At 47.4% G+C, this 16,606-nt stretch overlaps 1 protein-coding gene across 1 annotated transcript in view; it reads right to left on the reverse strand.

The window, feature by feature from the left end:
- Nucleotides 1–16,312, reverse strand: part of LOC142074846 (atrial natriuretic peptide receptor 3-like) — a 46,092-nt gene extending 29,780 nt beyond the window's left edge. Inside the window, 4 exon segments of the mRNA XM_075135744.1 lie at nt 7,229–7,395; nt 10,781–10,903; nt 15,630–16,083; nt 16,085–16,312. Of these exon segments, the coding sequence (XP_074991845.1) occupies nt 7,229–7,395; nt 10,781–10,903; nt 15,630–16,083; nt 16,085–16,312 (972 nt within the window).
- Between the last annotated feature and the right edge of the window lie 294 nt (nt 16,313–16,606).

Raw genomic sequence — 16,606 nt, forward strand, 5'->3', positions numbered from 1 at the left:
CATAGCTAAGTCGGCCTTATCAGGCTGAGCCGGCCTTGTGAGGAACAAAGTATCTAGCCCCTACCTACTGATTCAATCTTCTAACTACTATTAATCATTCAACTACTAAAATTCCTTAATCCCTTGTCTCAGTGCCCTCCTAGTCCAAGGGCAGCTCCTATGCCTACTGACTGAGCTAGGTACACAAGATGGGAGGGAACATAATCAGGACAGCCAGCCCAGCTGGCCAATGGGGTATTCCATACCATGTGACGTCATGCTCAGTATATGAAGGGTAGGCGTGATCCAGGAAGTACCGATCGCTACTTGGTTATCGGTCAGCGCGGGTGGTGAGCAATTGCATTGTGCATCACTCATTTTGTATATTCTATCATTATTTATTATCATTATTTTCCCTTTTCTGTTCTATTAAACTGTCTTTATCTCAACCCACGAGTTTTTCTCACTCTTACCCTTCCGATTCTCTCCCCGTCCCACTGGGGGCGGGGGGAGTGAGTGAGCGGCTGCGTGGTATTTGGCTGCCTGCCAGGTTAAACCACGACACCAGGTCTCACATTTCCCAATACTTTCCAATTAGTCATCACCACTTTTCCTGCCTTTTGATATATACACACACAGAGATCTCGTTCCCTTAGTCCATGGGCCATCCCTCTAAAATGTCCGTTGAGTTCATTTAGTCCATGACTTTGGGCTCCATCTGTCATAACAGTCTTTCAGGGCAGGAGAGATGGTGTGTGGTGTGGGACTGTTGCATGCTGAGGCCAGTTCTGGGCGCTCGTCCGGTTCTATCATCGTTGCACTTCTCTCGGTTTCATCGGAGTTCATCCTACATTAATCTGGGTGATTCTTACTATAATAATGTTACTATGGCATATAGTAACCATAGAAGTGATGACATACAGTATTATATAGGAACTAACATCATACAATCCAGTTCATTGGCTATTTTCACCCAAAATTAAATCCCCTTGAGGTACACATCGGACTTCCCCATCCTTTCGCATCACCCACCAAGTGCACCCAGGTCCTTGAGCAAAAGCAATCCCACGGATGGGTTTTCCCTTGCCAGAGGCAGGAGTAACCCAGACTGTCTTCCCCAGCATATTTCTCATATGCATGACAGGGACTTTATCCCCCTCTACAGTACCTAAGGGTTTGGATTGGGCAGGGCCAGCTCGAGTGACAGATCCCCTAGTGTTGACTAACCAGGTGGCTTTTGCTAAATGCGAGTCCCAATGCTTGAATATCCCACCACCCATTGATCTCAGCGTAGTCTTTACAGTCCGTTGTATCGTTTGATTTTCCCGGAGGCTGGTGCATGGTAGGGGATGTGATAGACCCACTCAATGCCATGCTCTTTGGCCCAGGTGTCTATGAGGGTGTTTCGGAAATGAGTCCCGTTGTCTGACTCAGTTCTTTCTGGGGTGCCATGTTGCCATAAAACTTGCTTTTCAAGGCCCAGGATGGTGTTCTGGGCAGTGGCATGGGGCACAGGATATGTTTCTAGCCATCCGGTGGTTGCTTCCACCATGGTGAGCACATAGCGCTTGCTGTGGTGGGTTTGTGGGAGTGTGACAGAATCAATCTGCCAAGCCTCCCCATATTTATATTTCAACCATCATCCCCCATACCAGAGAGGCTTTACTTGTTCGGCTTGCTTGATTGCAGCACATGTTTCACATTCATGGATAACCTGGGCAATAGGGTCCATGGTCAAGTCCACCCCTCGATCACGAGCCCATCTATATGTTGCATCTCTTCCTTGATGGCCTGAGGCATCATGCGCCCACCAAGCTATAAATAGTTCACATTTATGTTGCCAGTCCAGATCTACCTGAGCTACTTCGATCTTAGCGGCCTGATCCACCTGCTGGTTGTTTTGATGTTCTTCAGTGGCCCGAATCCTGGGTATGTGAGCATCTACATGACGTACTTTTACAGTCAGGTTCTCTACCCGGGCAGCAATATCTTGCCACAATGCGGCAGCCCAGATGGGTTTACCTCTGCGCTGACAGTTGTTCTGCTTCCACTGCTGCAGCCACCCCCACAGGGCATTTGCCACCATCCATGAGTCAGTATAGAGATAAAGCACTGGCCATTTTTCTCATTCGGCAATGTCCAAGGCCAGCTGGATGGCTTTCACCTCTGCAAACTGGATCGATTCACCTTCTCCTTCAGCAGTTTCTGCAACTTGGCGTATAGGACTCCATACAGCAGCCTTCCACCTCCGATGCTTTCCCACAAGGCCACAGGACCCATCAGTGAACAGGGCATATTGCTTCTCGTTTTCTGGTAGTTTATTATACAGTGGGGCCTCTTCAGCACGCGTCACCTCTTCCTCTGGGGATATTCCGAAATCTTTGCCTTCTGGCCAGGTCGTGATCACTTCCAAGATTCCTGGGCGACTGGGGTTTCCTATTCGGGCCCGTTGTGTGATCAGTGCGACCCACTTACTCCACGTAGCATCGGTTGCATGATGTGTAGAGGGGACCCTCCCTTTGAACATCCAGCCCAGCACCGGCAGTCGGGGTGCCAGGAGGAGCTGTGCTTCAGTACCAACCACTTCCGAAGCAGCTCGAATCCCTTCATATGCTGCCAATATCTCCTTCTCAGTTGGAGTATAGGGGGCCTCAGATCCTCTGTATCCCCGACACCAAAACCCCAGGGGTCGACCTCGAGTCTCCCCTGGTGCTTTCTGCCAGAGGCTCCAGGTAGGGCCATTCTCCCCGGCTGCGGTGTAGAGCACATTCTTTACATCTTGTCCTGCCCAGACTGGCCCAAGGGCTACTGCATGAATTATCTCCTGTTTAATTTGTTCAAAGGCTTGTTGTTGCTCAGGGCCCCATTTGAAGTCGTTCTTCTTCCGGGTCACGTGATAGAGAGGGCTTACGATCTGACTGTAATTTGGAATACGCATTCTCCAAAAGCCCACAACGCCTAAGAAAGCTTGTGGTTCCTTTTTCCTAGTTGGTGGGGACATGGCTGTTATTTTGTTGATCACATCCATTGGGATCTGACGACATCCGTCTTGCCATTTTATTCCTAAAAACTGGATCTCCTGTGCAGGTCCCTTGACCTTACTTTGTTCTATGGCAAAACCGGCCTTCAGAAGGATTTGGACTATTCTCTCCCCTTTCTCAAAAACTTCTTCTGCTGTGTTGCCCCACACGATGATGTCATCAATGTATTGCAGGTGTTCTGGAGCCTCACCCTGTTCCAGTGCGGTGTGGATCAGTCCATGGCAAATGGTAGGGCTATGTTTCCACCCCTGGGGCAGTCAGTTCCAGGTGTACTGGACGCCCCTCCAAGTCAAAGTAAACTGTGGCCTGCACTCCGCCACCAAAGGGATTGAGAAGAACGCATTAGCGATATCATTTGTGGCGTACCACTTGGCTGCCTTTGACTCCAGTTCGTATTGAAGTTCTAGCATGTCCGGCACGGCAGCACTCAGTGGCGGCGTGACTTCGTTCAGGCCACGGTAGTCTACTGTTAGTCTCCACTCTCCATTAGACTTTCGCACTGGCCATATGGGACTGTTAAAGGGTGAGCGAGTCTTGCTGATCACTCCTTGGCTCTCCAGTTGACAAATCAGCTCATGGATGGGGATCAGGGAGTCTCGGTTGGTGCGGTATTGCCACCGGTGCACTGTTGTGGTAGCGATCGGCACCTGCTGTTCTTCAACCCTCAGCAACCCCACAACAGAAGGATCCTCCGAGAGACCGGGCAAGGTGGACAGCTCTTTAATTTCCTCCGTCTCCAGGGCAGCTATACCAAAAGCCCACTGGTACCCTTTTGGGTCCTTGAAATACCCTCTCCTGAGGTAGTCTATGCCAAGGATGCACAGAGCCTCTGGGCCAGTCACAATGGGGTGCTTCTGCCACTCATTCCCGGTCAGGCTCACTTCAACCTCCAATACAGTTAACTCTTGGGATCCCCCTGTCACTCCAGAAATACAAACGGGTTCTGCCCCTCTATAGCTTGATGGCATCAGGGTACACTGTGCACCAGTGTCTTACTAGAGCCTTATACTCCTGTGGGTCTGATGTGCCAGGCCATCGAATCCACACAGTCCAGTAAACCCCGTTGTCCCTTTCCTCCACCTGGCCGGAGGCAGGGCCCCTCTAGTCCTGGTCATCATATTCGCTACCCACTTCCTGTAAGTACAAATCAGAAGTCCCTTTGTTAAGGTCGGAAGTGGAATCAGCCCTTCTACTCTGCCTGGGGAACTGCTCACTGGAGACTGGAGCAGCAGTTTTCCTGGAAGAACCCCCTTTTGTGGTTGTTTTTCCTTGCAACTCACGGACCCGTGCCTCTAGGTTCAAGGTAGATTTTCCATCCCACTTCCTCATGTCCTCTCCGTGGTCACGCAGGTAAAACCACAGGGTGCCCCGGGGTGTGTACCCACGATGTCTCCTCTCTTGAGCAGAGGGACGCTTGCTCCTGATGGCTAAGACACTGGCCCGTGCAGGTGGGGAGCAGGACATATCCTCTTTGAGTTGCTGGACCTCCTGAGACAGTTTCTCCACAGCAGAGACACAGGCCCGTAGGGAGGAAGAGAGACTTTCTTCATATTGCCGGAGTTGGCCAGCCAATTCATCCACCGTTTGTTCCTCTCCATCTTTCCAGGTCTTTATTGCGAATGAGTTTGCTTGCTCACCCCCCCACCACAAGCTTCCCATGAGTCAAGAATTGCCGTTTCAGATGGCAGGAAACTGCGATAGGTGTAGATAGATCATGAGTCCTCCCTCTGCCCCGACGAGAAGAGATTGGGAAGGGTGCAGAAAGCCAGGTGGGAAAGGAAGAGCAGAGAGAGGAGTAGGAGAGGCAGCAGCAGCAGGAGGGGCCCCATGCCACTGCCCAGCCCTAGCAAAGGTTGACGTTTTTGGGTGAGGGAGTGCTTGGAGCAAGATTAAAAGTTCTGGATCTCAGGTGGGAAGGGGATATAGGGGGAGGCAGCCCTCAGAGCCAGGCAGAAGAAGGTCGAGGATGAGGTCGTGGGGAGCCAGGCACCCACGCAACTGCCCTGGGACAGCCGGGAGCACTGCCAGCACGGACATCTGATTGCACAAGCAACCATGGAGTGAGGAAAGAGAAAAGAGGACTTCTGGCAGCAGGTACACAGCTGTGCAAGGAATCTCCCCAACAAATACGTTAGCCTGCAAAATCTCCCCCCTGCTGGCACTGGGGGATTTGCTCTCTCATGGATCCAATTCTGCTTGACCATAGCAGGGCTTGCATCTGTCCCCATCCTAAAGAACAGCAAAGCATCCCCCTGCCCTCCTCCAAACTGCCCTCCGTAACACAACCCATTGCCCACGAACTGGGCAGACAGCATCCTGAGCTCTCGGCAGTTTAACACTTTTCTCATCTGGAGAGATGTCACACTGCCCGCACTAGAAATGCCACAAAACTCTATGACTGAAATTCTTTGGGGATTACTGGATCTTTAATATTCAGAATTGCATTTCTCACCAACCACAACCAAGAGCAGGTGGCAGATTTTCAAGATACATAGCTTGCCAAGTGACATCTGCAAAAGGGCATATAGAGGAAAAAAGTAAGAACAGCACAAATTACAGTCCCATGCCTTGTTCAAAACTCATTTAGCAGGTTCTTCAGAGAGCAGCACCTTGAACTTGGCAGTCGGGGTTTCTCTACTAACCCGAGGCGAAGAACACCAACAAAAGACTATTTCTGCCTGCCTAGACTTTGAAAGCTTCACAGGAAAAATACAAGCCACTGATGTGATTCATTATTACATCTTAAATAAAATATTTAAATAAAATATATCCAAGTTCTAAGAAGCACAGGTTTTCTGAAGACAGATGAGGTTATGCAATAAACTGCAGGAAAGGTCATTAACACAACCTTCAAGTTCATCAGCTTGTGCTTTGAACTAAAGATGATGCCTCCACCTGGGTGGGACACAAAGCTTAAAGCAAAGAGCTGAGGTAGGTGCCTAAGTGAGAGCTAGTAAATGAGAGGTTTGGGTTGCTTTCTTGAGTTTTGGGCACAAATTCCCCCAAACCTTCCTTTAGGAGTTAAAGCAGGTGCTCTGGATGCACCAGTTCTTTACCTTTCACCCAAGATGACAGCTTTCAAGCAAATTTACCCTTGCTGCAGCATCTTAATTTCATAGAGTGCACTTCACAGCAACATTTGAATTTGCTTGAAAAACAACATAATATACTGCCTTAGTCTATGAAGCCAAAATTTCTTCTGTCTTCATGGGTTCATTATTCCTCTATTTGTAGGCATGTATGATAGTGAGAGAAGTTTTGTCTCATGCTCTTAACTGCAAGAGATTCACATTTTTCCCGTGACAGTCATTTTTCCTATGGAATTGTTTGTATTACAGCTCATTTCCTACAGCTGAAGACTGACCAAACTCTCTTCAAGCCTCTTTTCTTTCTAAGCGTGTTTGGAAAGTTTACTCCCTGTCATGGGGAAGGCTGACTGTCCAGGAAGTACTTGTATCAGCATGCAGAAATCCCTATAGGTATGTGCTATACATTCTTGCTTTCACAGAACACTTTTCCATGAAAATGCCTAACGAACTAGCTTTGCGGTAGCTCAAAAGCAATTTTCAGAGACATCTTCCTCCTGCATTTGGAGAGATTAAAAAAATACACACTTTCCCACATCCATCTCTGGAGGACAGTGGCACTCCCCTAGGTTTAAAACAACTCACAAGGACCATACTGATATTTTAGACAGTTTAAAATAAACAACAGCAACAACCTAAATATGCTTCATTGGGAAATAAGACCACTTTTCTCATTCACATCAAGAAAAATTTCATCAGATGCAATACAGGGAGTGTAACTTTCTGAGATCTGATTCTACCAAAAAAAAGTATTGGGAGAAAACAAAAAAGAAAAATATAATTCTTTGCCTGTAGAAAAAAGACAAGTGATTGGTGGGAGAGGGAGAGAGACCTGGAAATCTGCCTTTCCCCAACCTTCCTGCTGATGAACAAGGGGACAAGCACAGGACAACTGGTCATGGATGGTGGTGCACAGACCTAGACAAGTCTATTCTCGCTGCTATTTGCATTATCCACAAAAAAAAAAAAAAAAAAAAGGAAAGAGATTATATAAGCAACAGTGGGCTTTTACAACTAAACCCAGGTGATTCTGTCCTGAGAAGGTCTCACTGCTACTCTTGCTTTAATTAGGAGCGTGTTTTTGGAGATGCTAAGACCTGAAGCCTGTTGTCAAGTACTTACATAGTCATCCTCATGCAGACCTTGCTTCTGAACAGAACTTTTCACCTCCAGGGAAAACTTCTCAAACTCGCGCTTCATGGTCCTCAGCAGAGTGACAGTTTGGAGGTACGAGTATGCCTTTTTGGCTTCAAGGTCATGTTTGTCTCCTCTTCTCCAAGAGCCATTTCCTAAGGGGAAAACAAGCATATTTCCAACTCCAAATTAAGTACCATTACAGGACTGCCTTCCTTTTTCCACCCAAAAGTCCCCTCTCCTGCGCTTTGGGGAGATGGCAGAGTACAATGGAGAACTGAACCTGCTCCAAGACGTGCAGGAAACCAGGCAGGGAGGAACAGCTGGCGGGAAGTAAATGTGCAAACAGAAAGACAACTTTACTCCCATGCTGTGCTTGCTTATTTTTAAAGGGTCGGCTGAAGTCTAAGCGTGAGAAGACATCTCGGAGCAAAAAACACGTGCCAGATCTCAAATGCAGAGATATTTAAGTAAGAATAAGCGAGGGAGGATCCGACCACAAAATTTTTGTTACACATCACCCCACTGGCGACATTCTTGGGCATTCAGAAAGGAACCAGTAAAGTCAATAGTATGATCATCACCCTGAATGGGAGGCAGATGGTGCAGCTACTTCCCCCACAGCTCTCCCACCGCAGTCAAGGAGAAAACCATGTGTGCGGTGGCTGCCAGACCAGCCCTGCTTTTAGTGGAAAAGAAACACTTACAAATAAAATGGGATCCTGCGCCCATGCTGTATTTACACGTGTTTTGTGTCACAGCAGGGGAACGATTTAACTCAGACCACCAGTAAAGTAATCAGATTTTTAAAAAGCAGGGTAGCTGACTGGTTGATAATTAACAGAGGAGTCCTTCTGCCTAACGGGCATGACCCTAGCAGGTCCTGAGACCCTGATCCAAAGCTTCAAGAGATCAGTGGAAAGGTTCACATTGCCCTGGACCAGGTTTTGTGCTATTCTATGTAAATGATAAATAAAAGAAGCCTAGAGGGAACAGTGGTAGCCCTAAGCATGGGGAGGGATGCACAGGACCAGCTAAGCCCTGGGAAATACCCACATTGAATGGATACTCCTTTCACCTTTCCTTTCCACCCCAGGAAAGCCTTACCTACCACAGCTCAGCACCAGCAAGGACTGCAATCTTTAAAAACATCATGAACCTTGCTAATTCTTAATATTTGTTTTTTGGCAGCTATTTTTTGCAGCTCTTTCATTCTCTTAGGAAGAAGCTCTAGATACGTCTGCCTTGGTTTAGGGATTTCTTTCCCAACACAAAATTTAACTGGTCAAAATTACTTATGCCAGGACTCTATTCATCAGACCTGATGGAAACACGGGAGAGCAACTAACATCCTGCTGTCTGATTTTGCCCTCAGAGGTAGCACTCTTCTCTTCAATGCCTGCACCATCCTTGTTACTGCTTTCGAAAAGAAAGAAATGCACATCTGGCAATTGTAAGCTAGCACATCTTGCTAGCTTCCTTGCAAGAGGATACAAGTTCTGACAGAGCCTCAAAGCTGGGAAACCTCTGCCCCAGCTGGGTACCTGCATTTCAGAGGTGCAGTATTCAAGTATGGCAGAGACTACAGCACAGAGGGCTTTGCTATAGCTTTGCATTTACAAATGGAGATGGCTAAAAAGAGTGAGATTATATTAAAAAAAAAAACACTGGTAGTGCTGATAGAATGTGAATAAGTTTCTGTCCTGGACACTATACATATTTATTTTTAAAAATACTGACACTGGGAACAGGGAAGGTACACTTGCATAATGGCGTTCCTAGAATAATTTACATATTTAAATTCCTTCATGGATTATTTTGTGGGAGGTTGTCTTGCCACAGTACTTATGTGCAATTATTGGAGCCTTGGTGTTTAATATGCCTGCTCTTCTGAAAAATTAAAAATATTCAGAACAGAGGGCAACAACAAACTGCAATATGGTCATCTGAACTTAAAGGGGAAGTGCCAATTTGCCAATGACACCCACTCTTATCTCCAGGCACTAGGAACAAGGAATTTGAGGGGAATTTCTCTACATTTCTCTATTATGCTTGGTTTCCACATGTGATGACCATCTGCACAAAAGTCAGCTTCTGATGCACAGGCATTTCACTCTTCATGGGAAGCACATCCACAAAGAAACAGAAAAATTGGTTTAAAAGAATTATTACTTAGAAATGTCAGGAAATGCCACATTCTAACAACACTACATCAGGAGATAGACAGCTGTCATTAATTCTTTAGCTAACCTAGAAGATACATGTAGTGTTATCTGTACTCCTGTACTTATCTGTATCTCCGAATTTAAAGAGTTACATATGTTCATTATAGAGCTTTTCAACAAACAGCACTGTTTATTGTAAAATAATCTCAGAGGTGGTAGATGAATAACAAAAAGTTTATGCAAAAGAATTTAACTTACTATTAACCAATTTATTAAACAAAATACATCATCCTTTTGTGAATTCAATTGTTCCTGTTCGTCAGATTTTGAGGCTTGAAAGAAAAAAACCAAGTTTTCCTTCTTTCTCAACTCCCGCTTGGTTTTCAATTTGAAATGAATTTGTTATTGTAGTGGATTAGTTAAGGCAGCCTACAGGGGGGAAATTTTCTCTGCACCTACGAAAGAGGCTGCTCTTTTCAAAAGCCACGTTGACACTTCAACAAAACCTAGTTCCCAGGCAGGAATTTCCCTCAGCTTCAGCCATCTGAGATTGTTTAAAACTCAGCAAACACGTTGCTACAGTATTACCTTGAATTTAACTGAGACAGCTGTAGCAGCTGAGAGCAGGTTTAGTCCCTGCCATGCACTGCCATAATATCGAATGTAACTGAACGTAGGTATATTTCAAAAAGCAAATGTATTTCATTTACATTTTTAAAGTCATGTTTTAATTTGACAAATATGATCCTTTTTACTTTTATCCACCCTACTCTAGTACATTTGGACTGTCCATGTCCCACCCAGTGCTTTCCCTTCAACACAACACTGCTGAATATTTTTTGCACATGTAGTTTGTGATCAAAAGCTGAAACAAATGAGACGTGTGGATTCCCCATCTCTCCAGAGATGACTTCTGGAGACCCAGGCCCTGCAGCTGCCCACGGCCCTGGCCGTCGCTAGTGCCTCCTCCCAGCCAGCTGCATGGATCGCAGCCCACTGGGGAGCTAGGAATACCCCTGCCCTGAGATTTGGCAGTCGCAAGGCTGGATGTGGAGCAAGCAACCTAGAGCTGAGCACGCACACTGCAGTGTGGTGTACCCACACCTAGCTGCTGTAACCAACATCTCCATCTGGTGTTGCTTCCCCTACAAGTAACTAAATAAATAACGCCTATAGTGTATTTGGCATCTTGTGATCCACCCAGTGGGGTCCTTTCCTGCAATACCATAGCCCAAGTGGAAGGTAACTGCAATAACAGGGAGAGACAGTGATGTATTTTGGGACTCAGTGCGGCATATTTTGAGGCTAACAAATCTAAAAATATTACCAGGCTTACAGAAGACTTTGCAACATACTTGGGCAGGAAAAACATTACCATATGATGAGCTGTTGAAGAGTTCAATATTGAAGAAAGCATAATTCCCGTTGGTCATTCCTTGCCGATGAGCAGCCAACATGATGTTCCTGATTGTGTCACTGCTGGCACACATGATTACAACTGGTGGAAGAACATGGAAAACACAGATAAGAAGCAGTTCAAGAACTTCAGGGAACAGCCTGTTAAGCATGAATGCTGCCAGAGACAGTGACCCGAGCTGTCCTCCCAGTGTTGCAACAAACATGACAACACAGATGGCAAACAAAGCTGATTTCCCAAACAGTTGACAGAAGACGGGTACCAAACACAGAGAGGCTTCCTACTCCCTTGTCTCCTCTGAAAATAATTAAAAAGAGTCTGTGTGTGATCTAATTTTTTTACTCCTACAACATGTGATAAGTTCTGGCTTCAAATTTCTTCAACTGCATATATTCATAGAGTCGATTGCAACCATATGCCACTGTTGTTACTTCTAAGTGGATATATGACAATCTGAAGACGAAGAATTAAGATGATACAATGACATTACCATTTTAATTTCCATTCCATTGAACAGTTTGGTGTAGATTCATCTCACCTACACCTCAGCTATCCAAAATTTAGGTATCTATCTGGTCTAGAATTTGTTGCCTCTCTACAGTCAACAGAGAACATCATCTCTGCAGCTGATTCACTCCATCCCAAGACAGCTGTCTAGGGATAGTGGTATGAATCTCTCCAGGACATGACTTTCTCTCCAGAGGCTATACAATAAGCCTAGGCAATGACCTTTGATGGGACACTTAATGTTCAGAAATGGGAAAAGCAAGCACCACTTTCTGAGTGTGAAGATTAAAGGTGGCTACAAGATTAAATGCCACAGAGCCTCATTTATCATGGACCAAAAGCTAAGCAGGGGCTCTGCTGCTACAACAGGACCTACAGGCCCGCAGGTGTGCTCCATGCAAGCACCGTGATCCACACTGCAACAACTGTGGTTGAGAGGTCGATTCCCCAACCTGTTGGGCAGGGGGAACTACTCCCCTCGCTACCCCTTCCCTCTGCAAAGGAAAAGCAGGAACTCAGACGAGGTCTTCAGCAATGGGGAGACACCTCCCACACTGAGCACATTATACCATAAAATTTTATATAGGTTCACAAGACTATGGGTATGAAGCTACTGACATCAGAGAGAGCAGCAAAGTATTGTACCAGTGCGTGCTTCGTGGCTATATCCTACAGCAAAGTCGTAAGAGATTTTGTTGGGACGATGATTCAAAACCAACTGCACGCATGTTTCCAAGAACACCATCACGCGTGTCAGGGCTCAAAAGCTACAATAATGTATGCAAATATTTTCACCCCAACAATAAAACTGAATCAAAACCACATTCAGCTTTTCTGGGTAGAAGTGTTTGCTGTTATAAGAAATGAAAAGGCCAAACAGGCCAAATCTTTTCGCACACAATGAATCTTCTCCCATCGCTTTTCTGGTTGGATGCCATCACAGGCATCAAGTTTCAGATGCACTGCCGGGGTGAGTCACGTTCAGTACATCCCCATGCTTCAGGAGAGTTAAACCATGCATAGCTCTGTCCTACTGATTATAGCAGATTAATATAATAATTTCCAGAGCAACAGAGCAAGACATATTTCATGACTATTGTGAGGTATATTAGCATGAAGGAAAAGAAGAAGAAAAAAATTTCTTACAATAAAATTTGGATCAAATCTTTTCCAGACACACATCAGGAACGAATTTGTCTCACTGTTCCTAATTTCAGTATAGGTGAGAGATTTCCTTTTGAAACGTTTCCTTGCTGCCCTCCCAATTCTCCCTTGACTTCGCCTTTATAATTCACATCTATCATAAAATCATAATCTGTAGATGGAATGAAAGAGATTCCCACAACACGAGTAAAAGATCTTGAGCAAAAGGAATAAAAAAAAGGGAGGGGGGGAGCTCTACTTTAAAATACATTAAGTCATATTTTGTAAGCCTCTAAAGGAATGTAAGGGAAGTAATATTAACTATTTGGATGTGGCTTTTAACCCAGCTGGAGAGCAAAGATTACATATTTCAAGATTTTGAGGCAAATAAGCTATGGGCAAGTCTCTCAGAGTCTTCCAAAAATGTAAGTTATGTGTATTTAATCTACATCTGTACCTTACTATTGCATACACACAAATGTGTATGTTCACACGCATACAAAATGCTCTCCTTCCAGTATAATACACACAGACCACAGTAATTCTAATACTAATATTCCGAATTTATTGACTAGGATTATTGACTCATCCTGCAAATACTTAGAGTTTAATTCCAGTTAAAGGAGCAAGCGTTCCCTTTGCTACACACATCCCTTGGACTACGTGCTTATGCAGAACGTGTTTAAGCACAGTCCTGGGTTTGTGACCATCACAGCTAACCTGAGCCTACAGCATCGTCTGCAGCATGGCTAACTGAGCCTACAAGTGAGCTTGAACTACTAATGAAATTCATTAAAGACAAGTGGTTAATTTTTATCATTGTATTTTTCATCATAATTTTGTTGTGGCTCTAAGATGTGAGTCTTTTGAAGTGGCTCCAAGGTCTGGACAGGCACTCACTGGCAAATACGGGTGCATGGCTGAGTGCGCCCCTGCCTCCCGGACCCCCAAGAGCTGTGCAAACCCTCAGCCAGCAGCAACCTAACCCACGGGGCCAGCTTCTTTCTCAGCCCTGGAAGAGTTTTGAGCATGTATCCTGTATCTGCTTGAAAGCCCACTCCCACTCAGAGCAGCTCAAGGAAGCCCCACCACTCAGGTGGGACCACCACCAGCAGTGATCTCCGGAAACGGAGAGGGTGCAGGATCAGAGCACAGGATGGTGTCACGGTAGGTGCAATACAGGAGCCCTTAAAAACTGGTGAGAAAACCAACCAACCAACAATGTTTCTAGAAAGTGCTTTGGGCAGTGTCACGTTACCCACCAGCCCTGCTTCCCTGTGGGGGGACCTCCAAGGAGTCCCCAGGAAAAATGAAGACACATGGTGCATCCTTCACATGATATATGACTTTTAAAATATTGTGACAGCCTGAAAGATGTCGTGAGCAGCAGGACCACCCCTCAGGCCCAGAGGAACATGCGAGGTGAGCCCTGCAGTAAGTCTTTAAAGTCAGAAACGCACAAGTGGAGGCGGAAAGGCCCCACTTGCTGCATTTCGCAGTAGTGGCATGAGCCAGAGGACAAATGAAGAGGTGAGACGAAGGGAGGGGATCCCACAGGGCACATTGGGGGAAAGAAGTAAGACAGACGACTGCTTTTGTTCAGTCATTTGCAAGTTACAGAACGATGCAAGACCAAAGGTCCCAGCTCAGCAAAGCGTTTAAGCCTGGACTGAAAGCAAGCGTCTCTTCCCTGACTGTCAGCTCAGTCTGAAGAGCAGGGTTGTCTTTAGCCATCAGTCACATTCCCACAGCATAGCCACAGCTCCCTTTGGCTAAGGGCAAACACTGTCTTTTCCTGCCATAAGCATGCTGTTATGCTCTTAGCATCAGGAAAGCCAAACACACACACAAAAGTTAGGCTGATTAAAAAAAAAAAAAGCATCTTTCCATACATAGAGGTTTCCTCTAGCACTTACACATTTCTTTCTCTCCATTCAGTATATTTCCCTGAATGGTACATACTAGGAAAGCTATATTTAAAAGCACCTGCTTTGGTGAAGAGAGAATTAAAGAGCCATATGCTATTAGACCTCAGTTATCTCACACACGGTCCTGCACACATTAAAGATTTCACAGCAGCCTAACAACATCAGCAGTGCAAGGCTGCTCTGTCCGCAGCCTACGACACCAACACCGTAACACCAGTTGTGCCAGTCATGCACGGCATGATCTTTATCGGTCCAATTTTGATGCATTCTACAACTGGGGATGTAAAAATTGTACAAAGCACTTTGTACATCTATGCCTCTTTTGAAAAACAGCTAAGGACTTTCTTTAACTTGATCATGCGGTCTACACCTGGAATATACCTTTTCTCTTTTTGCAATAACTTACTGAGGAAGCCTATGGCTGGTAAAAGCCTCTAACAGAAAATGCCTTTTTGATGATCCCACATATCCACACATCGCTTGGCGAGATCTCACTTTAAAATACATCTAACCACAAATTTTCACGTCCCAAAGCACTTTGAGGGTTTTACTACTTCATGATGCAAAGCCAGTTCATCCAGCCCAGGGGTGACTTTCCAAGATGTTTTACAAGCTATTTATTTATCTCCACGGTGTCTTGCTAACAGTTGGTGGCAATATTACTGCACACACTCACGGGTTTAGCATCCACACATCCCCCAAAACAACTGCTTCCCCTAAATGCATTTGTTATTTATGAAGTACTCGACGGGGCAAGACACAGCAGGGTGAGAAGAAAACATCTTTGCTCAGCCTTTGAACTTACACAGACTCATTTCAAAAATCTCCGACAATAAGCAACAGATTCGCTGCTCCGCGGATGCGGACGGTTTCGGGTAACCCAGACCACCAGCAGAAAGCTGATTTCTCACTATGCCGCAAAACCCTCCTAGTGCGGTCCCCGAGGGTAAACCTCCCTCCCCGCCGCAAGAGGCGAAGCTCTAATGAACTTCTGTGGGCACAGCTTTCACTCAGGGCGGCTGGTCCCCGTCCGGCGGGGGACGCCTGGCCCAGGGATGCCAGCACAGCACTGCAGCCGAGTTTCCCCACCGGCGGGAGTAGGACGTGACTCCCCCGTCCCGCAGGACCTTCCCTCCCCGGTGCTCCCTCTGCCCCAGCGCCCCGTCCCCAACCTCAGCCGCCACCGAACGCCGTCGAGGAGCCAAGCCGGGCGCCCCGCCGCCGCTCACCCCTCTCGCCGGCCTGGAGGGCGCGGACGACGCTGTCGAGGTGGCGGCTGCTCTCATCGAAGCTGTGCACGGCCATGTGGAAGGCCTCCTCCTGGAAGACCACGTGGACGCCCTCCATGGCGAAGTAGCAGCTGCGCTCGGGGTTGCTGTCGCTGTAGAGCAGCGTGGCCCGGCTCCACTGGTGGTGGCGGAAGAGGGCCAGCAGCATCTCACCCATCTTGGCGTAGGCGGGGGCGACGCGGGTGCGGTGCGAGTACTCGCCGCCTTTGGTGCCAAAGCCGGCGGCCAGCGTCCCCGCCGACAGCATGGGGACGTCCCAGTGCGCCGCCAGCCGCGCCACCGGCGCCGCCGCGTACTCGCAGACGGGCCCCAACAGCAAGTCGGGGTGGCGGCACTGCAGGGCCACCATGTCCACCAGGCTGAAGAGGGCGTGGTTGCCGCACGCCGAGTCCTTTGTAGGTGAGCTGGAAGGCGTAGCCGGGCGGCAGGCCGGCGCCGCTCTCCCGCAGGCTCCGCACCGCGTATTCGATGGCCGGCCGCACCCGCCCCAGCGAGAAGAGGTAGGCATCGTCCTGCAGCAGCAGCACCAGCACCCGGATCAGCTTCTCCTCCTCCTCCTCCGCGGGGCCGCCGCCCAGCGCCGCCAGCACGCAGCAGAGGCTGCCGAGCAGCCAGGGCGGCATCGCGCCCTCGCCCCCCGCCCCCCGCCCCCCCCCCCGAGACAACCGAGCTCCAGCAAGCTTTTCGCCCCCCTTCCCCTCCCGCCTCGAAATTGTTCGGTCGTGCTTTATTTCTCAGGTGTTTGGCGAATTAACAACCTGCCCCAGCCTGCGGGTTACGAACGGAGCATTTCGGCTCTGCTTTTCTTTTTTTCTTATAGATAGATTTTTTTTTTTTTTTTGCCTCAACCCCCACCCCACCCGCTGGATCCCCCCGCGGAGGCTGCGGGGCTGCGCCCTCCCCGCTTAAGTAGCGCG

This window comes from Calonectris borealis, chromosome W (assembly GCF_964195595.1).
Source record: "Calonectris borealis chromosome W, bCalBor7.hap1.2, whole genome shotgun sequence".
NCBI classification, from domain to species: Eukaryota; Metazoa; Chordata; class Aves; order Procellariiformes; family Procellariidae; genus Calonectris; species Calonectris borealis.